This window comes from Gobio gobio, assembly GCF_949357685.1.
Source record: "Gobio gobio genome assembly, chromosome: 20".
NCBI classification, from domain to species: domain Eukaryota; kingdom Metazoa; phylum Chordata; class Actinopteri; order Cypriniformes; family Gobionidae; genus Gobio; species Gobio gobio.
Window position 1 is genome coordinate 15,426,844 of NC_137113.1, and position 27,813 is coordinate 15,454,656.

The following is a 27,813-nucleotide window of genomic DNA, read 5'->3' on the forward strand; positions in this document are numbered from 1 at the left end:
TGTGTTTTAACATCACTATTAGTTAGGATAGTATAATCACTGTATATTATCAGTCTTTAAATGCAAGATATTTAAAGTGTACCTAAAGTATACTTGCAATAGTTCCACTTTAGCACATAAAATATACTTAAGTCTATGTTTAGTTGAACCTCAGCACTATTTCGGTATTGCAACTGGTTGCAATTATTGATGTGAATACGTAGAAAAGACGCATTTTGATGTTTGTTATAAAACCTTTATAATCCATTGTAAGAAAAAAGTGAAAAGTCTATTTGACCTAAGCCAGCAGTCTAATCTAACTCCCTATCCAGTGTCTAATCTAAGTGTATCTGTGGTAGAAAACAAATCACTAGCACTTTCATTTTGACCCCCTTGTGATGTGACAGCGCCCCTCCCAGCGTGACACGGGTCACGGCCGTCCTGACACACTCATCGGGTGAGCTGCTGCTGCTGGGCACAGAGGGAGGACACGTGTTTGTTGTGGAAGTGCCAGGCTTCAGAGAGCTGGAGGAGAACAACATCAGTGTGGAGGATGTACAGAACAGGTCAGACATCACATTGGCCAGACTTATGAATTCATGTAAAGCCAAAAACACAATAATAAAAAAAAATGTATGCTGGCTTTAAATGTTGGATTTGTGCAAGTGTTTATCTTAAAAGTGTCTGATGAAATAATAATAATCATAATAATTTTTTAATGTTTCAGTATTTTATCTTTTGCAAAATAGTGTTAAAAATGTTTGGTCACCTTGCATATGAACACTGTATAGGCAAGAACTAAAATTAGCATATTTAATATACTTTTCTTTGTTTTGTGACCTGCTGTTCTATAATCTCTCAATTTCATTTTGCCTATATACACACACCGCATACATTCTTCAAATAGTTTCTCTGGAATGGTATTATGTAACATTTTCGCATGCCTGAGAGACGACTGTTACAGTTACTCTTTGTGATCGCTGATCTGTTCACTGCTACTTTCCCAGAGTTCCAGAGGATTATGCTGGCCGCAGGAATCTGGAATGTGTGGAAGCTCTGCATGAGAACCCGCTCAACCCACGGCAGGTGCTGATCGGCTATAGCCGAGGCCTGATGGTTCTGTGGGATCTGGATCGGCAGCGTCCCATCCAACACTTTCTCAGCACACAGGTAGCGTATATTACTGGAATGTTGTCGCCTAAGCTCTGAAACTCAAAACTCTTATCAAGCATTCTAAAAAGAGGCCTATAATTTCTCTGTGTCTTCTGCAGCAACTAGAGAGTGTTTGGTGGATGGAGGATGGTGGGAGCATTCTCAGTTCCCATAGTGACGGGAGCTACTGCCAGTGGACAGTCACTGGTGAGGATCTGCAAATGGAGCCCGAGAAACAGGAGATACCGTATGGTAAGACGGGCATTACCGTGTACTTCTGTTCCAAAACCTATGCTGTCTGAAAGTGTGTCCTTTTTTGCATATGTACTACATTTAATAAAAAACCTCTTGACTGTTAATAAAGGATTTTCTATGAATATGCATGTTTGAATACAATCCACATGTAGTTTTACTATTTTTCTCACTGCATTTATTTGATCAAAATGCAGGAAAACAGTAATATTGTGAAATAATATTACAATTTAGAACTGGATATATTTTAATGTTTTATTTATTCCTGTGATGGCAAAGCTTCATTTTTAAAGCCAGTCTTCAGTATCACAATACATCGGAAATCATTTCTAATGTGCTGATTTGGTGCTCAAAAAACATTTCTTATTATCAATGCTTAATATTTTTGTGGAAAATGTGAGACTTTTTCAGGACTCTTTGGAGAATGTATAAATAATAAAAGAATGAAATATTAAATTAAGTTGACTTTTGTAATCAAAATCTTTTTTTTTTCTCCAAAGATCTTGTCGCAATGCTACCTTTAGTATTTGGTCAAATCAAGGCATCTTTAAAGGTGTCATAATGTTGTTGCCTTTCTTTTGGTGCCTAATATGATGCCTGAAATGCTGTCTTAGTAGGCAGATCACCAGGTTTTGGAACAAAGCCTGTGTCTTTGACTGGTAAAATGTATTCATAATGAACTATCTGTCCTTATGCCATTAAATGAAGTACATCTCCACACAGGTGCCTTCCCCTGCAAGGCCATATCCAAAATTGTACAGCTGCCATCAAAACAAGGGTGAGTCTTGTATATTCTTTATTAGACAGCATCAGTTAGTGAACACTCACAGTACTCAGACAGGTGTGTTTGCTTGTGGTGTCATTAACCCAGAGTACTTCACCATGACTCACACCGTCTGTTTAATATTTAAACCTTTCATAGACGTTAATATGTTCCACTCCACATTGAAATCCTCCATCTGATTTTTCTTGTACCACTAATCTCTAGCCCGATTTATCATACTGTCCTTTCATTTCATGTTGCTTTTATTGTTCTCCTTTTTCATCGAAATATTTGGAAAGTTCTGGGAGAGCCAAGGGAAATTAGTCATTTAGTAAATACTTTATCCACAATAATAAGACTTCTATCCTCTCTTCCCAGTCCTCCATTCCTCATCTTCAGCGGAGGGATGCCAAGGGCCAGTTACGGGGACAGACACTGCATCTCCGTCATCCACAGCAAAACCCACGAAGCACTGGACTTCACCTCACGTATTATCGACTTCTTCGTTATTCGCGAGGGTGAAAACCACCAAGGTAGAGAGAGACACTGAGAGACTAATTGGTCTTTTTTTTTCTCTCTCAAATATGTCAAACACACTGTTTTGGTTCCTTTACATGCTTTCTTCTACGTCTACTTAAACATTAGCTGAGCTGCAGTCAGCGCACTTACTACAAGTGGACTAAATGTGTACATATTGCAGGTGAGCCGAGCGCTCTTGTGGTTTTGGTGGAGGAGGAACTTGTTGTGGTGGATCTACAGACTGAGGGATGGCCCGTCATCCAGACGCCTTACCTGGTGCCATTACACTGTTCAGCCATTACCTGCTCACACCACGTCTCCTCCATCCCACTTAAACTGTGGGAAAGAGTGCACGCTGCGGGAGCCCAGCAGTACACACACTACTCCAAGAAGGTATGAAGAAGTATATGCATGCACAAATACAGAAATATTAAGCTCAGATCGCATGTTACTCAATTACACCACTCACCAGGAAGAGAATAATCGCATGAAAGGCTTTGAACTGCCATTTCTGGTTTAAATGTTAGCTGTGGGCTTCAAAACATGCCTACAAGTATGCCAAGTGTTGTATTGATGGTTTCTGTTTAGCAGCACCGTGGACAATTATTCAGTTCTTATTTTCAAATCTGTCTTTTTGTAGCCTTGGCCTATAAATGGAGGTCAGAATCTTGCCCCAGACCCTCCCCAGAGAGACCTGCTCCTCACAGGGTGAGTAGATTTGTGTGATCTAATGCTGTCTGTCTTTGTGTATGGTCTTGAATTCCCTGTTAAAGGAACACACTGACTTTTTGGGACTTTAGCTTATTCACCGTATCCCCCAGAGTTAGATAAGTCCATACATACCATTCTCATCTCCGTGCGTGCCATAACTCTGTCTGACACACCCTCCGCTAGCCTAGCTTAGCACAAAGACTGGAGGTAAACGGCTCCATCTAGCCTACTGCTCAATAAGTGACAAAATAACGCCAACATTTTCCTATTTACATGTTGTGTTGCTCTCATTCCTGCTGACCCAGACTTTTGAATAATCTTTGAATAATCAAGGAACTTTGTGCCGTACAATGGGTGCAGCAGGCGCAATGATATTACACAGAGCCTGAAAATAGGCAAACTTCCGTCAACATAACCAACGTGACAACCTGTTTGCACAGAGAGCGTGCTGTAATATCATTGTGCCTGCTGCACCCATTCTATGGCACAAAGTTCTTTGATCATCACGCAGGAATGAGAGTATAGTTCCTAGCCATATTGGTCTAGAAAATCGCAACTTTTCATTTTCCACTTAGTACACGATGTAACTATACACATCACAACATGTAAATAAGAAAATGTTGCCGTTATTTTGTCACTTATTGAGCAGTAGGCTAGATGGAGCCATTTACCTCCAGCCTTTGTGCTAAGCTAGGCTAGCGGTGGGTGCGTCAGACAGAGTTATGGCACGCATGGAAGATGAGAATGGTATGAATGGACTTATCTAACTCTGGAGGATACGGTGAATGAGCTAAAGTCCCAAAAAGTTGGCGTGTTCCTTTAAGTTTCAACATAGAACATTTCACGTTTATAATTATAAATGTGTGAAAATGAGAAAATATTTATAATATACAGTGAGGAAAATAAGTATTTGAACACCCTGCTATTTTGCAAGTTCTGTATGATTTTTTAACTATTTATTTGTATGATACAGCTGCAAATAAGTATTTGAACACCTGTCTATCAGCTAGAACTCTGACCCTCAAAGACCTGTGAGTCTGCCTTTTAAAGGGTAACTAAACCCTAAACCAACTTTTTTTAGTTAAGTATCTGTAATACTGGGGCTTTATCAATGCTGTTCATTGATTCGAGAAAATGTTTTGACATTTGAGTATAAAGTGTTTTAATTCTATAAAATATGGTGTAAAACCGCCAAAGTGCTGCCCTCTTAAAGGCCCGGGTATACTTCTCTTACTGCGCCCGGACGCGTCACGCGCGCAGACCTGTCCGCGCGTCTTTCAAAGTATACTACACAACGGATGCGCGCGGAGGATCGCGTTTGACACATGCGCAGTAAAAAAGTGTCTATGCTCTACCAGACATCGGAGGGCAGCACTGAATCCTGTCATCAACGGGATATTCGCTGTGCATGATCGGAGAAGAACTGTAGTACATTCACCATTGCAACATAGTTTGGAAGAAACACTGAAGAATCAAAAATTCTCAAACAAGCGTGTTGTTTTTAAACCGGTCTTTGCACACTCTTCTTCGACGGCTGAACACTCTGCTCAATACTGTGCGTATTGCCACCTAGTGGACTCTTCTGTACTGCTGGCGCATGCGCTGTTGCATGCGGACCGTCCGCGCGGTCTCAAAATTTGGGCTGCGCGCGGACGGGGTGTGTGGCCGGCCGCGAGCCCTGCGAATGACGAAAATTACGTCATGCGGGCGGTGCACGAACGCAGATGGCCGAAGTATACCCGGGCCTTAAGGTTGAACGGTGGCTACTGCAGTTGAATTTTCTTATTGGACATTGTGGTACATCGTGACGTAGGATGATACTTCCAACGGCTCACTGTCCGCGCCCCTGGCACGAGCTCACCACGCCCTCAGAAATGTTTTCCCCAATCACATGATGAGAACGGCTTCACTCCAGTATGAACTGTCATGTTACAAGAAGTAGAAACATTATGAATGAAACTGGCTTGACACTTGCTTTAACATTGTAATTAATAAAATACGGTTACATAATGCAGTTGTCAGTACACATCAGGCTTTTCTTCCGAAATTATTGCCGCCCGTCATGTGTACAGATAATTTTCATACATGAGACGCGTTTTCAAACCCTGACACGCAAGTGGTTGCTGCGGTAATGGACAACAATACCGTAACGTACTGGCATATATAGTCTAACTTATTTGAGGAAATCTGTTTATAATAGGCTTTTAGGTCTGAACTTATTGGTCCTGCGCTGCTTATTGATTAAGTTAATTTAAATGAAAATACATCGTATGTATAACAGATATCTGATCTATTTTTAGTGGCATTCAGTGTAAGGATTTGACTGTTCTCCGCTGTAAAAACGCTTTAAAATGTCCTCCTCAACTCCATTTATTATCCTAAATTAGATGCACCTGTTTGAGGTTGTTAGCTGCATAAAGACACCAGTCCACCCCATACAATCAGTAGTGAATCCAACTACTAACATGGCCAAGACCAAAGAGCTGTCCAAAGACACTAGAGACAAAATTGTACACCTCCACAAGGCTGGAAAGGGCTACGGGGAAATTGCCAAGCAGCTTGGTGAAAAAAGGTCCACTGTTGGAGCAATCATTAGAAAATAGAAGAAGCTAAACATGACTGTCAATCTCCCTCGGACTGGGGCGCCATGCAAGATCTCACCTCGTGGGGTCTCAATGATCCTAAGAAAGGTGAGAAATCAGCCCAGAACTACACGGGAGGAGCTGGTCAATGACCTGAAAAGAGCTGGGACCACCGTTTCCAAGGTTACTGTTGGTAATACACTAAGACGCCATGGTTTGAAATCATGCATGGCACGGAAGGTTCCCCTGCTTAAACCAGCACATGTCCAGGCCCGTCTTAAGTTTGCCAATGACCATTTGGATGATCCAGAGGAGTCATGGGAGAAAGTCATGTGGTCAGATGAGACCAAAATAGAACTTTTTGGTCATAATTCCACTAAACGTGTTTGGAGGAAGAAGATTGATGAGTACCATCCCAAGAACACCATCCCTACTGTGAAGCATGGGGGTGGTAGCATCATGCTTTGGGGGTGTTTTTCTGCACATGGGACAGGGCGACTGCACTGTATTAAGGAGAGGATGACCGGGGCCTTGTATTGCAACATTTTGGGGAACAACCTCCTTCCCTTAGTTAGAGCATTGAAGATGGGTCGAGGCTGGGTCTTCCAACATGACAATGACCCGAAGCACACAGCCAGGATAACCAAGGAGTGGCTCTGTAAGAAGCATATCAAGGTTCTGGCGTGGCCTACCCAGTCTCCAGACCTAAACCCAATAGAGAATCTTTGGAGGGAGCTCAAACTCCGTGTTTCTCAGCGACAGGCCAGAAACCTGACTGATCTAGAGAAGATCTATGTGGAGGAGTGGGCCAAAATCCCTCCTGCAGTGTGTGCAAACCTGGTGAAAAACTACAGGAAACGTTTGACCTCTGTAATTGCAAACAAAGGCTACTGTACCAAATATTAACATTGATTTTCTCAGGTGTTCAAATAATTATTTGCAGCTGTATCATACAAATAAATAGTTAAAAAAATCATACATTGTGATTTCTGGATTTTTTTTGTGCAAAATAGCAGGGTGTTCAAATACTTATTCCTCACTGTACTTAGTTGTGGATTATATATTATTGTTATCAATGTTGAAAACGGTTGTGCTGCCTAATATTTTTATGGAAACTGATTCCCCCCAGGATTCTTTGATGAACGGAACATTCAAAAGAAATTGAAATAATTGTCTTTATCAATTTAAGGCATCCTTGCTGAATAAAAGTATTAATTTCTAAAAAAAAAAATCTTACTGACCCAGACCTTTGAACAGTAGTTACTCATAGAATAGATACTTCAGCGAAACCAAAAATGCCACACAAAAAAACCCCTAAAGTAACTAAAATAAAATGAAATTTTGTTAGTAGGTGCACAACAGTAATAAAAATGTTCTTTTTGACTGTTGAATTTTGTTTTGCTCTCATAACTTTCATCAGATAATAAAAACAGGAAAGGTCAGATTCTTATTTTTGTATCATGGTTAAAATTGCTAAAATTGCTAAAATTGAATATTATTTAGTTAGTACAGTAACTCTGTTTTGTTTAATCAAAGCTGTTACTCTCATTTGGTACTTGGCAACCCTGTTGGTACTTGGACCCTGTTTAAAATGTTTGCTCAATACAGTTGGGTTTTTCCCTTCTCATGGAAACCATGTGAATAACAAGGAAAAAGTTAATATGCTGTAATGGTTTCACCTGTATGGAACAAGGAACTGTTTATTAAAAATGGATATTTTGTATCCCTCTTCCTCTTGAAAGGCATGAAGATGGCACGGTGCGTTTCTGGGATGCCTCAGGGGTCTGTCTTTACCCCATGTACAAGCTCAGCACGGCGGGAGTCTTCCACACAGATGCCGACCCAAATGAAAACATGAACCAGGGCAGTGAGGGAGAGTGGCCTCCGTTCCGCAAGGTCTGTCTCACCTAAAACGAGCATCATCACTCACACTCAACATCTTATTATTAGCACAGCTGTTTACTGTTTTCATCAACCATTTGATTCAGTGTATTTATTATTTTTCAATATATCAGGTGGGCTGCTTTGACCCATATAGCGACGACCCTCGGCTTGGCATTCAGAAGATCCATCTGTGTAAATACAGCGGATATCTGACAGTGGCCGGAACTGCAGGACAAGTGAGTTCACATGTGGGAGTTTAAGAGATGACTCGGTTCACACATATCATTAAAACAAGCAATACCAAAAATGGATACTTTTGTTCAGTTATTACTTACACTGCTATTCAAAAGTTTGGGGTTAAGATATTTTGGTGATTTTTAGTTATTCTCACTTTTCAAGGAATAGTTCACCCAAAAATGCAAAAGCATTATGCCTGTTTCTGTTTTGAAGTCCATAAAAGTGCATCTATCCATCATACAAGTTATCCACATGGCTCCGGGGGGTTAATAAATGCCTTCTGAAGCAAAGCGATGTGTTTGTGTAAGAAAAACATTCATATTTAACTTAATGTAATCTCTAACTTCCGCTAACTGTCGTACATGTGTTCATGAAAGACTGGCGTTGCAGCATATGATGTAGGACACTCCTGTGAGAATATGCTAGTTCTCATGAGAACCAAATTTTGTTTTGCTCTATCCTCTGCGCTTCCACTTTCGTCACAGGAACTTGCGATACGCCTGCGTCCTACGTTATACGCTGGAACGCGCCTACGACAGTTAGCGGAAATTAGAGTTTACAGTTTGTAAAGATTTAAATATGGATATTTTTCTTACACAAATGCATGGCTTCGCTTCAGAAGGCCTTTATTAACCCTCCGGAGCCATATGGAGCAGTTATATGATTGATGGATGCATTTTTATGAACTTATGAACAGAAACAGCCATTATAAAGCTTGGAAGAGCCAGGGTAATTTTAAATGTAACTCTGATTGTATTCATCTGAAAGAAAAATATCATATACACCTAGGATGACTTGAGGGTGAGAAAATCATGGGCTCGTTTTTGGGTGAACTATCCCTTTAACTAGTTGCTTATTAGCATGCATATTACTTGGATATTGGCTATTTATTAATTGCCAATATTAATGACCATGTTCTACATCCCTTAATCCTACCCAATACCTAAACTTAACAACTACCTTACTAACTATTAATAAGCAGTAATTAGGAGTGCATTGAGGCAAAAGTCGTAGTTAATAGTTCGTTAATAGTGAGAACTGTACCCTAAACTAGTGGCTTGTCTCTTATTCTCACCAGAGCTGCATTTATTTGATGAAAATATCAGTAAAAATTAATATTGTGAAATATTATTACAATTTTAAAAAATTGTTTAAATACATTTTAAAATATAATTCCAGTGGGGGGAAAGCTGCATTTTCAGTATCATTTCTCCAGTCACATGATATTTCAGAAATCATTCTAATATGCTGATTTTTTTCAAGAAACATTTTTTTTTTTTTATTATCACTTGAAAACGTTGTGCTTGATAATATTTTTGTTGAAACCATGATTCCATAAAGATGATTTGATTTAAGTTCAAAAGAACAGCATTGATTTTAAAATGGAAATCTTTTGTAACATAATGTTTTTACTGTCACTTTTGATCAATTTAATGCATCCTTGCTGAATAAAAGTTTTAATTTCTTTCAACAACAACAAAAAAGACTTTGACCTCCAGTGCATTTAGTTGTCAAGGAAACTATCTGATTTCTTATACTTTTTAGTCACTGCTGATAATTAATCATGAGCGAGAACTTGACTAAAGCGCTCTGTTTTAGCAGCTTATTAACAGTCCACTACACAACATGTCTGCCATTAGGAAATGAGATGAGCTCAGTGAAAAAACACTCTTCAGGATCAATAGCTCTGCCCTTCACTGAACTACTGAGAGGATTCAGTACAGTTATGTTGATGTGCTGGCAGAATGCTACCCAAAGCTCTTAGCACGCTATATGAATTGAGCTGTAAGAACAAAAAACGTATGTACGTATGTTTTACAGGTTTAGTCTGAGGAAATTTGTTTGCACATTTGAGAGATTGCCGTTTTATTTTTTCATTTGCTTCTATCAAAAGGTCTTAAATGTAATTTCTCTCTTTGTCTTCCTCGTCCCACTCAGATTCTGGTTTTGGAGCTGAACGATGAAGCTGCCGAGCAGATGGTTGAGGCTACAGTGGTGGACCTGCTGCAGGGTCAGGAAGGCTTCCGCTGGAAGGGCCAGGCACGTCTAGACGTGAAGGAGGAGCCGGTGCTGTTCCCTCCAGGATTCCAGCCCTTCGCCCTGGTGCAGTGCCAGCCGCCCGCTGTGGTCACAGCAATCGCTCTTCACTCAGAATGGAAACTGGTGGCCTTCGGTACCAGCCATGGCTTTGGTCTATATGACTACCATCAGAGGAATAACGTCTTTGTCAAGTGAGAAGAGTACCATTTTAAATAGTATTCCAGTTTTATAAGTGCAAAAGGTTAATCTGTCCGTTACAAATATACAAATGAACATTAAGGAATATCCTTAAAAAATAACCTGAAATATAAAGCATATTAGACTGATGTGATCACCACAATTGTCAAAAGAAATGTTCCCTTCAAAAAGGGAAGTCTTTATTTTAGCTATAGTGTTTGTCACCATGGTGTATTTTTATCATGCTAAATGCGTCAGTGGGAAAGCAGCTTCTAGTCTGATTCACTAATCATATGACAGACTGGCTTTTCATTCAAATCTTTTATGTTAAACATGTTGAAATATAATATAAAATTAAATATAAAAAAAACATTTGTATAATTTTTTTGTGCAATACTAGTCAAATGTTCATACTTTTATTAGACAGTAAATTACACTATTGTTCAAAAGTTTGGGTTCAATAAGTTTATTTTAAGTCTCTTGTACTTCCCCAAGGCTGCATTTATTTTTATTAAAATACCCTAAAAACAGTAATATTGCGAAATATTACAATTTAAAACAACTGGGATTTTTAAAAAAAAAATTTTTATCTTAGTCATATTTATTTTTAGGGTTTTCAAAATTGCCACTCTTTTGACTTGATATGTGGCACAAAGTTTAATTTAGTTTGTTTTAGCTTTTTTTTTTTTAAATATATGCATGTAGCTACAATGTATAATTATCAGTTTAAGTAATTTCAAGCCTTTTATTTATGAACACAAGTCTTAAGATTAAACTGTTAAGACCATTGGACCTGTTTAAGGTCATTTAAAATCATAAATTCCATCAGTTGTTTTTTTTTTTTTTTGTCCTCTTGCAAATAATGCTAATAGTTGTTTGTTGTCTGTTTGCAGGTGTACCCTAAACCCCAGTGATCAGATGGCTTTGGAGGGGCCACTGTCACGCGTCAAGTCCATCAAAAAGTCCCTGCGACAGTCCTTCCGCAGGATTCGCCGCAGCCGGGTCTCCATGCGAAAACACCACACTAACAACGCAGCCAAGGTGCGTATTGGCTCTCTTTAGATAGTGCTTCAGTTATTCAGCAGTCAAACGAACATGTGACTAGGCATTATGCATGCAGTTGTTTAGTAGCGTAGCATAGTTGTTGAAACGGTGGCTCTGGCTTGATAGTAAATATGAATGTTTCTACAGCTGCAGGAGATCAATGCCAGGCTGGAGGCCGAAGCTCTGCAGGAGATGGAGTTGGCTCCTGTACAGAGAAAGATTGAAGCCCGTTCTTCTGACGACTCCTTCACGGGCCTTGTCAGAACACTCTACTTCGCAGATACGTTTGTCAGTGATAGTGAGTACCACAGTGTTTTTTTTAATCGTTGATTATTACATTTAGGGTTAGTATCAGTCTTATTCCCAATGTATCCTCTCAGATGGCATGTGTATGACTAGCAGAAGACCTTCATCATCTGCCCCTCTCTTCCTCAGGTTCTCACAGTATGCCCTCACTGTGGGCAGGAACCAATGGCGGAGCTGTCTTTGCATACGTTCTCCGCGTGCCGTCACTGGAACGAAGGGCGGAGGATCCAGTAGTGGCTCATGCAGGTAAAAAGGAAATGGTATATAAATGACAAGAGCTCTTCAACTCTGAAGCAGATGAACAGACATATTATTAATTTAATAAATGCTATTATATTGTTGCTGATGTTTTCTAAAAGTAATAAACTTTTAAAGTTTTGTGTTAGTGATTTCACCACAGTTTTTTCAGCCGCACTCTACTTCTATACATTTAAACATGATAAAATCACTGTAAAGAGATTAATTTTTTTTTTTGAATTAATAGTTTTATTCAGCAAGAACTGGTGATGTCCCGAGCCGATCTCTAAGATCCATATTTGGGCAGATTAAGCATTTTTTATCTGATCGGTATCGACTATCCTAAGCCCGATCCTTTATTTTACGCCAGCTGTCGCACGGTATGCACCTTCAAGTGGGTTGGTCAACCGTAACGAATCACTCGTTTATTTACTGTTCATTTTTTATCTGCCGTCAGACTGTCTGAGACGTCGTTGCCATAAAGCATTGCTATGGGTTGCGTCTTGCTTTGGACTTGACTGACAGACTGGCATTCTGACGCCGTGAGCTTCATGCTTTCTAACCTTAAATGCACTTCTTCTTTTTGTTGCAATTATTCTGCTTATTGTAAATATAAGAATCTTATATCAGGAGTCCCATATTCATAATTGTGACCACACAGTCTGTTTGCAAATTTCCACTATTATAACAGATGTTTACATCTACCAATGTCTTTATAATGTGTGTTACTCTATAGTAATAAATAACCCCTTTTTTACATTTGAGCCTCTGAGAAACACTCTGTACATCCCTCTATACATTGGAATTATTTCAATAACTTTTAATGTACTTGAAGTGCGCAACAAGCACTAGGAAAATACAAGTTTTGGATCGGGTCTAGGTATCAGCAGATACTCAATATTAAGTGACTCGGATCGTATCGGGGGCACAAAAAACCTGATCGGGACATCCCTAGCAAGAACTCATTAAACTGACCAAAAGTGACAGTAAAAGACATTTACAATGTTACAAAGATTCGTTTTTTTTTTTTTTAAATGCTGTTCTTTCTATCTTTCTCTTCCATCAAAGAATCCTGAAAAAATGTACACCGTTTCCACAAAATTATGCCACACAACTATTTTCAAGAAAGATAATAACTTAAAATCAGCACACTAGAATGATTTCTGAAGGATCATGTGACGATGAAGGCTCTTGGCTTCTGAAAGTCCAGTTTTGTATTCCAGGAAAAGATTACATTTTAAAATGGATTATTGTATATAATTATATTGTAATAATTGTAAAAATATTTCTTAATATTATTTTTTTACTGGGGGGGGGGGGGGGGGGTATCAAATAAATGCAGCCTTTATGAGCATAAATGTGTAAACCCTTAGTTACTGACCCCAAACTTTTGAACAGTAGTGTGCAGAAACCCTGCTTAAATAAACAGATCTTCTATAAAAAGTGCTTCTCCATCCCCAGCTAAAGAGATTCAATTGATGCATCGCGCTCCAGTGGTTGGTTTGGTGGTCTTGGATGGCAAGGGCTCCCCTCTGCCCGAGCCCCTGGAGGTGGCCCATGATCTGGCACGCAGTCCTGAAATGCACGGTTCGCACCATTTATTGGTTGTGTCAGAGGAGCAATTTAAGGTGAGAATTTGCACCAGCCTTATTTTTCCCCCATTGCCAACATAGATTGTGTGTCTTATCGTATTTATGTCTGCACAGCTGTTTACCCTACCTAAAGTGAGCAGTAAGTCTAAGCTGAAGCTGACAGCAGTTGACGGCTCTCGTGTGCGCCGTGTGGGCGTGGCTTGGTTTGGCTCTCGGAGCGATGAACAGTTGGAGAGCAGCCTGGTGGTGCTGACCAATCAGGGTGAGCTACATGTCATCTCTCTGCCCTCCATCAAAATGCTCGTCCACTATCCTTGCATACGAAGAGAAGACGTCAGTGGAATCGCATCTTGTGTTTTCACCAAATATGGCCAAGGTAGGAAATGCTCACTTTTACACACACAGTGCATTTACTCACTTATGTAACAGCATGAATCTACTTTTAAACTGTCAATCTCGTCCTCTTTTAGGTTTCTACCTGATCTCCCCGTCTGAGTTCGAGCGGTTTTCTCTCTCCACCCGCTGGGTGGTGGAACCACACTGTCTGGTTAAGGCTCCCCTACAGATGAGGTCCAAGACCCCATCAAGTCCCGTCCACAGGGACCAGCCAGATGGAGTACCTACGGAACACAGGTGTGTGTAGTTGTGTGAGAGTTCAGAATTCATTATTTCTTTCCTGTTGTCAAGGATTAACGAGTGTTTTTATATTGATGTTTGTTTGTTCGGTCTTTCCAGAAATTTCAAAAGGGAGAGTGACGGATATGGTGAGATTCAGAGCGTGTTTTTTATTTTATTTATTTATTTTATCTGTGTGAATTGTGCAAACTAAGCATCCAATCCTAAAACATGCATGCTCTTAGTGCTTTGTTGAATGCTTCCCCATTTTATTCCCATAAGTCACTCATGCAAAAGACTTCTGTCCATGCTTACAGACAATCCGTAACTGATGAAACGGTGCCACATTAATACTTAGAATTTTGCTAAAAGCTCATAAACTCATATAAGCACCAAGTATATATACTGTTACATACATACATGCATACATACATGCATGCATGCATGCATACATACATGCATACATACATACTGGTATAATACAGTCTTCACATGTACTCACAAATATCATAATTCTGAGTTTGTGCATGTTATTAGACAAGTAGGAGTTGTATCAGATGCACTGGCATTGGGTCTCATTCACTAATAACTGTGTATAATTCATATTTAGTTGTATTTCAGTTTTTCCTTAATTTTTTTGTAAGTTTAGAATGCAAATTCTATACACGGTTAGTGAATGAGACCCATTGTTTAATTATACTTTATTAGATAATTTGTCATCATGAGTTATTGGTAACTAAAACTATTAAAAATAGTTTTTGTTTATTGAAATAAAATGTAAACTTTAAACGAAAACATAAATGAAAATTAGAAATATTGCATTGGCAAGTAACTAAACAAAATTTTTGTTGGATAAAAGTTAATATAAAACTAGTTGAAGTACTAAAATTACTAAAAATGAAAAAAATTATAATATTGTCATAAATATTGACATAAATTACAAAAGAACAAAACTAAATTACTGACATTAAAGTTAAAACTAAACATATTAAAATAAAAGCTACCGTAATATTACATTTGATATATATATATAAACTGTACTAAAACAACACTGTTGTGGCCTGCCAGTTTCAACAATTATGGATTGTATTTATAACTCCTCTTTAATGCATTTGCAAGCTTTAGCCCGACTGATCAGTGTGCTTGTGTGTTCCAGAGAATTCTGCTAGACAAGTAATGGAGCATGCTTTGCTCAACGATGAGAGTGAGTACATGAGGAATCAGCAGTTAGACAGGATATTCTGAAGTAGTTTAGATGTAAAACACCTCAGATTGGTTGTATCTTGCTTGCTGTGTATGTTTTGTGACATGCAATTGGCCTAAAACAATAATCGAAACATGCTGTATGATTAATCGTGGCCTGGTCTGTGCAGACGTGTGTGCATGATCTGTAACACTTCCACCTGCCTGCACAATAATACTGTCATATTAATATCTGTGCAAAAGATATTATAATGAGTAGTAGCTGTTTATAAACAGAAGAGCTCATTTCTAAGTACTTTACAAGCAGTTCCAGTGAGGATGGTGTTTGCTCTACTCGTAGTATTTAGTCAGTGTCTTAGTGATTTGCAAGAAAGACTTGGAGTATTTGTTGGAATCACATCTTGCTCTAACACAGGTGTGCTTCAGGAGATCCAGAAGTCCTTAGAAGGAGATCAAACGTAAGGAAGTTTAATTGAATGTAAATTGTATTACTTTATTAATATTCATTCATGTTCGTAAGGTTTGAATAATCTGTAAATTGCTTGTTTAAAGGACGTTCCTTGAGAACAATCTGAAGACTAAGCCAAAAGCAGGCAATATGCTGAGCAATGGAGGTAATTATTTTCTATTCCTAATTAGCATAGATTGTTATTCCAATAGTCATATTGTAACAAGCCCTATTGTAAGAATTTGAGAGAACAGTGATCATTGCCTTCCAAACTAGGGAATTTTGTTAATTTAAAAGTGGGTCAAGTTTGCATATTGTGCATAATAAACGCCATGTGCTTGGGATTCACTTTGAGTAAGTTCAAATTTCTTTGGTTTGTACAGGTCATTATCATACAAGATAAAGACAACTTTAATACTAATACTACTACTAATAATAACATCATTATTTTTTGGTTGTTGATTTAATAATAATAATAATAATATATTCAGGAGGGCCGGGTTATACAAACTACAGTGTGAAATAAAAAATATATTTTCGGTCTTAGACCATTTTCAAATTCAGAGGAGATGAGAATATTTATCTAGATTTTTCTAGAATATTTCTTAGCAACTGCTCTAATAATAATAATTGTGATGATGATGATAATAATAACAATATTAATTAATTTATTATTATTAGCATTAAATGTGAACACAACTCTGATTTCCTCACACATTTATTTAAATTCAAGGTAACTAAATCACTAATGAACTGTCACATGACCTGTCACAATTATTTCTAATATTCAGTTTGTCAGCCAAAATGTCATTATCACAACAGTTCTAATTGAACCTTGATCTTTGTTTAGAGAAAACTATTATTGTATAACTTTTGAGCTTTATGTTCATTGCATTTCTTTGCTCTCTGCTGCGTCCACAGACTGAGCCTTTTATTCCCAGTGCCTGAACGATTCTGGATTCGCTCTTCATTCCAAACTTGCTTACAATATGAACACTACTGCTAGTACCACTACTGAACCATGAGAGAGCCTTGCCCTGGAGAGAGGAACCTCCCACTCAAGAGCTTCTACACCCAGGGAGACAACAGAGAGAGGAGAGCGAGGGACCACCACCTGTGCCTGCAAAGACCAATCACTGTATCTCCACTGAATCCATTACATGCTGACCAACCACCTTCACTTCACCAGCGTCCACCTTTGCAGCAACCTGAGCAGTGGCATTTGAAAGACTGACAATTTTGTTTTTTTAACTTAATTTGAAATGCATGATTTTTCTTTTATACCAAATTATGGACCTCAGAATTTGCATAGATGGTGTATAATACCTGGGTGAAGATGCCATAAGCTGTTGCTGACCAATTGGGATAGGACGACAATGCAATGCTAGCACTAGATGCTAATACATGGTTGCATTAAACCACATACACATTTAAAACCCTACTGAGTATTCCACAAGTAGTGTTGCCTTTCCCCCGTCCACGCCAATGAGAACAGTGGGTAGATAAAAGTTCTTATAGGTACTCGTACACTACTGTGTAGTACATATGCTGTAGTTTCTAGGGTGTACAGCTTTCTGAGGGGCTAGGTTTTTAATTTCTTTTATTTTTTTTTAATGTAAAACATTTTTGTTATGCCAATAATGAATGATGTAATTTAGGAATGTAATTTTAAAATATTGTAGTCAAATGTTTTAATATATGTGTATATGAAAATCCGTACCTGTTTTGACGGTGGGTTCCTTTTACGGAGGGCTGTATTTTCTGATCTGAGGAAATATTTTGGTACTGTCTCCTGAAATGCGATTAGCGTTTTCTTTGGGGGGTTCTAGAATATATTTTTGTAGAAACATGATTATGTATGAGAACACTAATTATTATTCTTTGTAACTTCACTACAGTCTTCTCAGTAAAGATTTTTTCACACAAACTACTGTCTTTTTTTTAATCATTTGATTCATTTTCTCATTCTGGTTGAGTTTCAGTCTTGGTAATAGAGGTGCAAGCAAAAACATATATATTTTTTTAAATATAAAGACTCTAAAACTTTTTTTTTCAAGTCTACATTGTAAAGTCCAACAGTTGTTCTTACGAAGACTTTTTTTTTTTAGTAAACTTTAATTAATGTCCAATAATTTGTTGAATTTACTTAAAACAATTTAGCAATCTGAACTATTTGCATGCTATGCCTTCATTAGAAAACCCAAGAAAACATTACTTGACTGGTTTGAGTACCATTTTGGCAACAAAAAAACAGGCGGGCAAAAGATTTTTGAGGGCAAAAATATAATCTGTGAATTAATGATATATAACATAACTATTTTTCATGTCAAATAATGATCTTTTGACATTTGTACTTTTAATTGTTGATATAATCCCTCTATATTTGTGACATTATCTTGCATTCGACCATGCTTGAGTCACACACATACTTCAACATTCAGCATGCAAAACACAACAATGGAAACTTCTTATTGTTTATTTTTAATGTTTATTATTAATAAGTCCTTTACTATTTTATTTGCTGTCGTTATTGGGGTTACTGACAAAAGACAAATGGTAAATAAAATAAAGCCAAAAACGTATTTATTCATGCTGCAATGCACTTTGGGAGTACACTTGTTAAGATCACAGATAGAATTAAGTTGACAAAACTTAAACGGTTTAAGTAAGAACAATTTGAGACAACGAGTTTGCACAATTGAATGAAGTAAACAAATTTATTTTTACGGTGTATATGTTTTGGAATTGAATTGAACTAAAGCTGAAAATTGTATGAATATACCTTTTGCTTTTCCCCTTTAATTTTCTAGTTTAACAAATAAAAAAATAAAACAATTGATATAAACTTAACTTATAGTACATTGAACCTAAATATTTTATACCGCAAAAAATTATTTTCTTACTTAGTATTTTTGTCTTGTTTACAGTCCAAATATCTAAAAAATCTTACATTAAGAAGCATTTACTATTTACTTTTGCTTGTCTAGTAAATGCTTCTTAATGTAAGATTTTTTAGATATTTGGACTGAAAACAAGAAAAAAATGCTAAGTAAGAAAAGCATTTTTTGCAGTGCATGTGTAATAACTACAAAGTAATTGATATTACAAGTTATTTTACTGTACATGAACTCAAATTTTTAAGTTCACATTACTTAATTTTTTAGGGGAACCAGTTTCCTCAATTTTTTAAAGTCAAAATTCAACTTATCTGGATTAACAGTGCATTTTTTAATTAAAAGTGGCCCGCAATTACACTTAGAAAGCTAGAGTGAAATTGGTTAATAAACTCCATATCCCTTTTTTCTAAGTGCTATAACTATAACTGCATCTGTCTATTCATTTATGGCTGCTTGTAATGTGGTTGTAGCTTTTGAAAACATTTGATAAGAAATGTCCTTGGTCAGTTATTATACACACTCAGCCAAGAGTTTTGATCATCTATTATTGAGAGATGCTTTGTTCCCTAATCGCAGTAGCTCAAATGTTTACCTGATATTGGACACCATTTCTTAAAGATTCCTGGAGAATAGCTGTTTACTGTGTTGTACACATCACAAGCAAGATAATTAAAAAATGGAGTTCTTATATAAGTATGGTCAAGTATTAGCTTCTGAATATGAATGAGATTCAAATAATTAAAAACAACTAATAACATAATACTCGTATATATTTCCCTATTATGGCAATGATATTAGTAACAAAGACCAAATTGATTTAAGGACAGGTGAAAAAAAAAAAGATTTGGATTTATTTGAAGAAATAAATCACTTTATACTCTGATTAAATATTTATTTTCATCCTGATACATAAACTTTTTGTTTGGTGTGTGTACTATGTTATTCCCATATGTATGTTACTAAATGTCCCCACAAGGATTGTAATATCAGAACATTTTGACCTTATGGGGACATTTCTTTGGTCCCCATGAGGAAAACAGCTTAAATCATACTAATTTAAGTGTTTAAAGTTAAAGTTTTCTATGATTAGTAGTTTTAGTGTAGGGGGATAAAATATACAGTTTGTACAATATACAAATCATTACGTAATGATTATGTAGGTTTTATCCTACATTCTAATCTAGACCTTGATGGAGACAGAAAACTAAATAGACTTCTGAAAAGTTTGTGAAGGAATGTCTTCTGGAATTTCTTTGTAAATGTGTAAGCATCTGTCAGAGTCTTTATCTTGCTCTCTCATGTATCAACACCTTTTGTCACCCTTGCAGTGAAGCTTCTCACCTTTCCACCGTCTGTTCAGCAGCTGCCGATATGAATAGGTGCATATCTATATAGTGTGCCGTCAAATATAAATTATTCACTAGAGCCCTTGAAAGTTCATGTGCATGCTTGTGTGTGTGTTTGTCAGAGAGACTGTGTATGTGTTTGAGTCCAGTCACAGGATCAATCCATGGAGTGTTTGGGACTAGCAGAAATACTCACCAGACCGCCTTATTGCCTCATACGTACCTGAGAAGACTGGTAAGTCGTTCTGTACTCCACAGATGTAAGCCTGCAGTAAGTGTTTTGTTTGTACTGTTTGTCAATGGGCATTTGATTTAAGAATCAATGTCCGTTTCTAATTGTATGTTTGAATACCTTCTAAACTAGACACAAATGGAATTGAGATGGTAATTGAGTGCTTGGAAGTATCATGTTATACTGTCCTATATCTTAAGTCACATCTCTAATCCAATTGGCATTATTGAAAGTGAAGAGCTAAATGCCTGAAACCCAGTCCTAATGGTAACCATTAGGTCAGGTACACCTTGCACTTTAGTTGAAAGACATGACACATGATCTCTACCAATGGTAGTTTAGGTTTCACTAGACCTGCACAAAAATTAAAAAAAATTTTTTTGAAAGTTTTGCAGATGGAAGGATTAGCATAATGATGTTAAGGTTGGAGTATCTTCCCGATACAGATGTTTTAATCTTTGAAAATATTTTAGTATTCTTAGGTCATTGAAGAAATGTCTTGACATTGAGGGAAAAGTCAGAAAAAGGACCTGTGAGGTTACTTTGACCCAGAATCATGCCTCCAGCCAAATCCCCTACCAGGGCTAGAGGAGGGAAGCAAAAAGCAGTGGCACGAAAGACAGACAAAAAAGAATCAATTCCCCTGAAAAAAGGAGGAAAGACTGAATCTCAAATCCTCTCAAATAATAATGAAAGCATGAAAGGAAAAGGTGATAAATCTGTAAAGAGTGAAGAGATTGCTGGGAAAGGGAAGAACAAAAAAGATAAGGAGAAGAAAACTGGGATGAGTGACCAAACTGAGGAACCAGAAATGGAAGACATGGAGAACTCTAGACAAATAGCCAAAGCGAGAAAGCAAAATGGCACAATCTTACCTGCTAAGGTGACTAATGGCTTTACAGGAAGAGGGAGAGCTGGAAAAGCTGTCAAATCAAAACCTGACCAGAAAAAAAATCCAGCCAAAAAAGGTGCAAAAAGGAGAGGTGCTAAAGTAGTAGATACAGAAGAGGACGAATCAGAGAGCGAGAAAGCAGAGAGCTCAGAGCAAGAGAGTGATAAACAAGGTAAGGATGACCAGAAGGAGGGGTCAGATTGCGTCGAGGACACTGATCAGACGGACGCGAGTGTATTAAGTGTTGAAGAAGAGCTGTCAGATGTAGACAAACAAACAGAAAAGGAGGAAGAAGAAGAGGAGAAAAAAAGTGTGAGAGAGGACAACTCTGATGTGCCTACTGAAAGTGAGATCAACGAACCAGAGAAGGAGCTAGAAGAAATAGACTCTGAGGAGGCACTGAGTGATACAGGGCAAGAGAGCACGCAGGGAGAGACGGCACATTCACCAACAAAACCAGCACCACTAAACCTGACGGTCCACCTCCAGGGGCAGAAAAAGATGTTAAAATCCAAGATACTAAAAAAGAAGGGGTCTTCTAAGGGAGACGACCCTAAAGAAGGTCCTGTGTCTTCAAAAGGAGTCCAAATTAAAGGAATGGCTCTCTCCAAAGGTGGCGCCACTAAAGGAAAGTCTCAAATTCTACAGTTGGCAAGTAAAACAAAGGCAATTGCCAAAACAGAGGAAGCAGATCGACAGGAAGAAACCCCAACAAAAGGCCCAAAAGGATTGTTGAACAGACCATCTCGTAGGCTATTTTCAATGAAAGGCAAAGGGAAAGATGATAAAAGCAAGAACGCCAAAGAGGAAGACACTGAAGATGCTGTTGAAGAACCAAAACAAGATGCATGTCAGAAAATAGTGTCAGATGCAGCTGAGCCTGAAGAAGAGATGGCCTCAAAGTCAACAGAGCGTTTATTGGCCCGGAAAAGAGGCATGACGACATTGCGGCGTGTCTCAGGATGGATTCAAAAGAAGATGCCAAAGAGCATCCACGTTCGAAGAAAATTATCGGCGGTCACCCAAGCGGTTGGGATCTCAAAATGGTTCTCTGCTTTGGTTTTGAAGAAGAGGAGTAGCAGCACCAAGTCAAAGAAGAGTCTTATCCGACACAAGATGGTTATGAAAATGGCAAGTGGTGGAAACTCAAAGAAGGAAGTATCTTCCTCAAAGGATTCCAAGACAGATGAGGGTACTACATCTGATCCCCAGGGTGTTTCTTCTGATGACCCTTGTTCATCTCCACAAGACGTAGAGGAAAAGGCTAACTCAGGAGATGCCAAATATGCAATTGTGTTCCCAAGGATGAACAAAATTGACAAGGCAAAGGAAGCCACCGGTCCATCTACTAGCACCAGCACAGGCGATGGAGGCACCACAGAGCGTAAGCCACCAAAGCCTGGTGCTCGTCTAGTTCTTCCAGTCAAGCCAGACCTTAGCCTACTAAGGTCCATTAAGAAAAACACACAGGAGAGTGAAAGTGGTAAGACTAGCAGTCCAAACTCTCGAGTGACTGAGGGGCAAACAGAGGTCAAAGCAGACAACAAAGAGTCAATCTTAGGCATCAAAGGTGGTACAAGTATATTACAAGCCGCCAAGGGAAAACTTGGGGGATCGCAAGTAAACATAGCCAAGTTGTCTATGTCAAAACCTTTGATTAATGGTGTAAGTGCAGAACAAAGCAAACAAAGCAAAGAAGTGGAGAGGAATATAAGGAAGGCAGATATATCAGCTGAATCCGAGACATGGAGGAAGGGAGTGACACAACCTTCTTATGAGGAAGATGCAGACCGAGAGGTGGCAGAGCTGATGGGTGAGGGTCTTTTGCCCTCTACTATGGAGCTACACTGGGCTCAGACTCAACAGATGTGTGGGGATCCTCAAGACTGGCTGCGTTCAGAGAACCTCCTGCCCCATCAAACGGTGGAGAAGCTCACTAAATGGACGGTGTATCAAGATGAAGAACATGCTCACATCATTCCAGCCCATAATGGCAGAGGCCCATGGGAATCCGAAGATCCGACCCAAAACATGCTAGAGGAGAGACTTAACAGCACACAGGTATTATATATGCAGAATCATTTACATAATTCTTGGTTTTGGACTCTTTTGTAATTGTGCAAATAACCTCTTTGTACATTTGAGATGTTATAAGGGATGCAGTGGCATCCACAAAGTTTTTTGTTTGAATTAGAGCAGGAAGTCCTAGCTGGGAAAGAGTGTGGGTGTTAGCCACATGTCTGCCCACTGGGGGCTCTCAGTGACAGCTCTGCTCTGCTTCCTTTACTTTGTGCCTCAGGTAATGATGCCAGGAAGCAGCCAAGCTGTGGAGGTGGATGAGGTGGAAGATTTGGCACAGCTGGAGTGAGTCAATCATCTGATGCACATTTCCTCATACAAACTGTCTATGCAACAAAAGGCACACTAGTAAAGAGTGAATTATATGAGGGGAAAAAAGCAGTAATTTGCATGTCAGATGACATGTTGAGTCTGTTTGAATTGTTTTAAAACTTTTTTTTTCCAGAGAGGTGTGTGAGAGTTCTGTTCTGCTGAATCTGAAGAAGCGATTTCATCGGGATTCCATTTATGTATGCATTACTTTTTCTATACAATCGAATATGTTCTTCTTTCTCAAATTCGACGTTATTAAAACATTTTATTAAACCAACAGACATATATTGGCAATATGCTTCTGTCCATTAACCCCTTCAAGCCTCTCAGCATCTATACTGAGGATCTGAGACAGCAGTACCAGGGTAAAGAGAAGCACAATAATCCACCGTGAGTGCTTTCAATATGAGGAATCATTGTTTGGCTATAGATATCTTTTTAGCCATATTAGCAGTAGGCAAATCATGTTTTTTTTATTATTTTATTTTATAAGAGATTAGCAATGATATTGAAAGATCGATTTTCACTGTCCCTGCAGTCATATATATGCCATAGCAGATGCCGCCTTTTGCCAATCTCAGAATACCACCCAGGAGCACAGCATCATCATAAAGTGAGGAGGATTATGGGTTTCATATGCATATACTTTTACGTTCATATACACAAACACAGCAATATACACCACTCAGACATAACATTATGATTCCTAATATTGTGTAGGTCCCACTTTTGTTCCCACCAAAACAGCCCTGACCCATCAAGACATGGACTCCACCAGACCCCTGAAGGTATGCTGTGGAATCTGGCACCAAGATCCTTTAAGTCCTGTGAGTTGCGAGGTGGGGCCTCCATGGATCCGACTTGTTTGTTCAGCACATCCCACAGATGCTTGATTGGATTGAGATCTGGGGAATTCTGAGGCCAAGTCAACACCTCAAACTCGTTGTTGTGCTCCTCAAACAATTCCTGAACAATTTTTGCTTTGCGGCATGGCACATTAGCCTGCTGAAAGAGGCCACAGTCACTAGGGAAAACAGTTTCCATGAAAGGGTGTACATGGTCTGCAACAATGCTTAGGTAGGTGGTACGTGTCAAAGTATCAGACCAGGCCACCTTCTTCCATTTCTCCGTGGTCCAGTTCTGAAGCTCACTGTTGGCGCTTTCGGCGGTGGACAGGGGTCAGCATGGGCACCCTGACTAGTCTGCAGCTATGCAGCCCCATACGCAACAAACTGCGATGCACTGTGTCTTCTGACACCTTTCTATCAGAACCAGCATTAACTTCCTGAGCAATTTGAGCTACAGTAGCTCGTCTGTTTGGGACACGGGCCAGCCTTCGCTCCTCACGTGCATCAATGAGCCTTGGCTGCCCATGACCCTGTCACCGGTTCACCACTGTTCTTTCCTTGGACCACTTTTGATAGATACTGACCACTGCAGAGAACACCCCATAAGAGCTGCAGTTTTGGAGATGTTCTGACCCAGTGGTCTAGCCATCACAATTTGGCCCTTGTCAAACTCGTTCCAATCCTTAAGCTTGCCCATTTTTCCTGCTTCTAACACCCCAACTTTGAGGACAAAGGCTGTATCCGAAACCTTGGAAATTCTGCCTTCGGAGGACACATTTCAAGGTCGGAAGTCATCAAGGCATGTCCGAAACTAATTTTAGCTTCACTTCCTGTCTCCTGAGATACCTTCATCTGATCGAGTTTTGAAACTTTGCTGCCTTTGATATCCCACAATCCTGTGCATTCCATTCTGTGACAGTTGATCTGGAAAAAAAAGATGGCGTCCGAAAGTCGCGTTTGCTGGTCAGTTTGTGTGTAAATATTTTTTTTTACCAAAATTTTCCACTTCTGATGTCATTTCTAGTGAGAAATTACTAATGTAGTAATTAAATATTTGTTTAACTCTCACCTAAGCTCTCTCTATTTTGCTGTACGCTGTTACGCCGCCTTAGAAGTCTGTCTGAAATTAATTTTGTGAGGTGCCTTCATGCACAAACACTGCCTTACAAGTCATTGTCTGACAAGGCAGCGAGGCAACGAATCAGCAGCCTAAGTTTCCGGACGCAGCCAAAATGTTCACTTGCTGCCTAATATATCCCTCCCACTAATAGGTGCCACGATAAAGAGATAATCAGTGTTATTCACTTCCCCTGTCATAATGTTATGCCTGATCGGTATATATATAATAACCAGCTGACTGTACATTATCCATTACATATGTGCATATGAATGCATATTCCTATATTACACATTTGAATGAATGTGAATTTTTCAACAGTGGGCAAAGTGGATCAGGTAAGACAGAGGCTGCCAAGCTCATTGTTCACTACCTGAGTTCCATGTATCAAGGCAGAAATGATAAATTACGCCAGGTAAAGCAATTTATTAATCCATATGAATAATGCGTTTTGCAATAATAAGAAAGAAAACTCAAAGAAATATCTTCCTCTCATCAGCCAATGGATGTTTTGCCCATTCTTGAGAGCTTTGGTAATGCCAAGACTATACTGAATAACAACTCTAGCCGATTTGGAAAGTACATACACATCCACATATGCCAGTAAGTATATTGCACATTGCTGGCCTGATTTAAGTGACAATGAACATTAAATGAGCATGATGTGATCTTCATTTCTTTTTTCAGTGGTGTTGTTGTCGGGACATCTTTGTCAAAATATCTCCTTGAAAAATCACGAATTGTCTTCCAGGTTAGATGTTTATTCATTAGCTTGCACTTTATGGACAATACTGAAATACTTTGAATTGACTGGAACTGTTTTCCTTTAGGCTAAGGAGGAGAGAAACTACCATGTGTTTTATGAGCTGTTGGCTGGGATGAATGAATGGGACAAGCAGGGTCTTTACCTGCAAGGAGCTGAAACGTACTTCTACCTCAACCAGGTGAAAGAAAAGCCCATGAATAGCGCATTTCTTTGTGATTTTTTCCCCCCTTCAATTTCTAAATATTCCTGTTTTAAATGCTTTTTTTAAGGGCAGGGCTTGTGAGCTGCAAGGGAAGCATGACAAGCAAGACTTCCTGCTCTTGGTCCACTGCTTAGAGACAATTGGTTTACATGCAGATCAACTAGCAACCATTTGGGCCATTCTGTCATCAATCCTGCAGCTGGGCAACATTTGCTTCAGCTCCTATGAGGTGTGTTTTAGCAAGGACAGTTTTAGCATGTTGGACCCTTTATAATAATGTAAACGATAAGCTGTGTGTTTGTGTGTGTTTGTCTCTTCACAAAATTAGAGTGAATCGTTTGAGGTTGCCCGTATTTTTAGTGAAGCTGAGGCTCGGAGAGTGGGAAACCTCTTGCAGGTGTCCGCAGAGGGTTTACAGACAGTCATTACACACCGGGTGACTGTAAGCGACTCACACACTCTCATCCAAATACACATTTGCTTCTTCTCATGTCCTCAGACTCAAAGGAATATTCTGGGTTTAGTACAAGTTAAGCTCAGTTGACAGCGTTTGTGGCATAATGTAGAATACCAAAATTAAATATTTTTTAAATAACCTTTTCTTTAAAAAAAGCAAAAAATGGCTTACAGTGAGGCACTTAAAACGGAGGGCCAATCCGTAAACATGAACTCCATAATAAAATATTACTTGTGTCAATAATATAGCCACACAACATAAACAATACGCATTTAAAATATGTTTAGTGTGAAAAATTGTATTAACCTTTAACTAACCTTTTCTGTGTAATCTTTGTTGTCGGCTAAAACCCTAAAAGAACTTTACAGCTCAAAACTGCACAGGTTTTCACAGAAGATTAATGTAAGCAACTGAAAAAAGTTTGGGGTCAGTAAGATTTTTTTTAAAGATATTAAAAAATGATAAAATAATATTTCTATTCAGTAAGAATGCATTAAAATGATCAAAAATTACAGCAAAGAAGACTGTTAAATTGTTACACAAAATCTTATATTTAAAATAATTGCTGTTCTTTTGAACTTTCTATTCATCAAATAAAAAAAGCTTTCCACACAAATATTAAGCAGCACAACTGTTTTCAACATTGAAATGTTTCCTGACCACCAAATCAGCATATTAGAATTATGAAAATCAGCTTTTCCATCACCGGAATAAATTACGTCAAAATATATATTAAAATAGTCAACAGTTATAATACTATTACAGTTTTAATGTGTTCTGGTCAAATAAATGCAGCCCTTTTGAGCATAATCTTTCAAAAACGTTCATCTGGCCAACTTCAAACCTTTGAACGGTAGAGTAAGTGCTTTTATAAAAGGATAAGTCTCAGATTTCTGCCACAGTATATTTTCAACCTAGAATATT

General features: G+C 38.5%; 2 protein-coding genes across 3 annotated transcripts in view; both read left to right on the plus strand.

Moving 5' to 3' along the window:
- The window catches only part of llgl2 (LLGL scribble cell polarity complex component 2), a 35,084-nt gene extending 17,418 nt beyond the window's left edge, over positions 1 to 17,666 (plus strand). Inside the window, exons 6-26 of one of the 2 annotated variants that reach the window (XM_079845944.1) lie at positions 387 to 545; positions 987 to 1,149; positions 1,251 to 1,383; positions 2,107 to 2,161; positions 2,525 to 2,679; positions 2,847 to 3,058; positions 3,306 to 3,373; positions 7,701 to 7,854; positions 7,974 to 8,078; positions 10,018 to 10,310; positions 11,190 to 11,337; positions 11,488 to 11,638; positions 11,776 to 11,892; positions 13,345 to 13,511; positions 13,590 to 13,851; positions 13,946 to 14,108; positions 14,211 to 14,239; positions 15,247 to 15,294; positions 15,709 to 15,751; positions 15,846 to 15,907; positions 16,663 to 17,666. In XM_079845944.1, the coding sequence (XP_079702070.1) occupies positions 387 to 545; positions 987 to 1,149; positions 1,251 to 1,383; positions 2,107 to 2,161; positions 2,525 to 2,679; positions 2,847 to 3,058; positions 3,306 to 3,373; positions 7,701 to 7,854; positions 7,974 to 8,078; positions 10,018 to 10,310; positions 11,190 to 11,337; positions 11,488 to 11,638; positions 11,776 to 11,892; positions 13,345 to 13,511; positions 13,590 to 13,851; positions 13,946 to 14,108; positions 14,211 to 14,239; positions 15,247 to 15,294; positions 15,709 to 15,751; positions 15,846 to 15,907; positions 16,663 to 16,667 (2,692 nt within the window). In that variant the 3' untranslated portion in view covers positions 16,668 to 17,666. The remainder of the gene's footprint in view (positions 1 to 386; positions 546 to 986; positions 1,150 to 1,250; positions 1,384 to 2,106; positions 2,162 to 2,524; positions 2,680 to 2,846; positions 3,059 to 3,305; positions 3,374 to 7,700; positions 7,855 to 7,973; positions 8,079 to 10,017; positions 10,311 to 11,189; positions 11,338 to 11,487; positions 11,639 to 11,775; positions 11,893 to 13,344; positions 13,512 to 13,589; positions 13,852 to 13,945; positions 14,109 to 14,210; positions 14,240 to 15,246; positions 15,295 to 15,708; positions 15,752 to 15,845; positions 15,908 to 16,662) is intronic. The other variant, XM_079845945.1, reaches the window with a different exon arrangement.
- Positions 17,667 to 20,913: 3,247 nt separating this feature from the next.
- The window catches only part of myo15b (myosin XVB), a gene marked incomplete at its 5' end in the record, with an annotated part of 45,988 nt that continues 39,088 nt past the window's right edge, over positions 20,914 to 27,813 (plus strand). The window contains 11 exons of the mRNA XM_079845560.1: positions 20,914 to 23,169; positions 23,408 to 23,472; positions 23,633 to 23,696; positions 23,780 to 23,889; positions 24,038 to 24,112; positions 25,786 to 25,879; positions 25,964 to 26,067; positions 26,152 to 26,215; positions 26,295 to 26,408; positions 26,500 to 26,661; positions 26,761 to 26,874. Of these exons, the coding sequence (XP_079701686.1) occupies positions 20,914 to 23,169; positions 23,408 to 23,472; positions 23,633 to 23,696; positions 23,780 to 23,889; positions 24,038 to 24,112; positions 25,786 to 25,879; positions 25,964 to 26,067; positions 26,152 to 26,215; positions 26,295 to 26,408; positions 26,500 to 26,661; positions 26,761 to 26,874 (3,222 nt within the window). The remainder of the gene's footprint in view (positions 23,170 to 23,407; positions 23,473 to 23,632; positions 23,697 to 23,779; positions 23,890 to 24,037; positions 24,113 to 25,785; positions 25,880 to 25,963; positions 26,068 to 26,151; positions 26,216 to 26,294; positions 26,409 to 26,499; positions 26,662 to 26,760; positions 26,875 to 27,813) is intronic.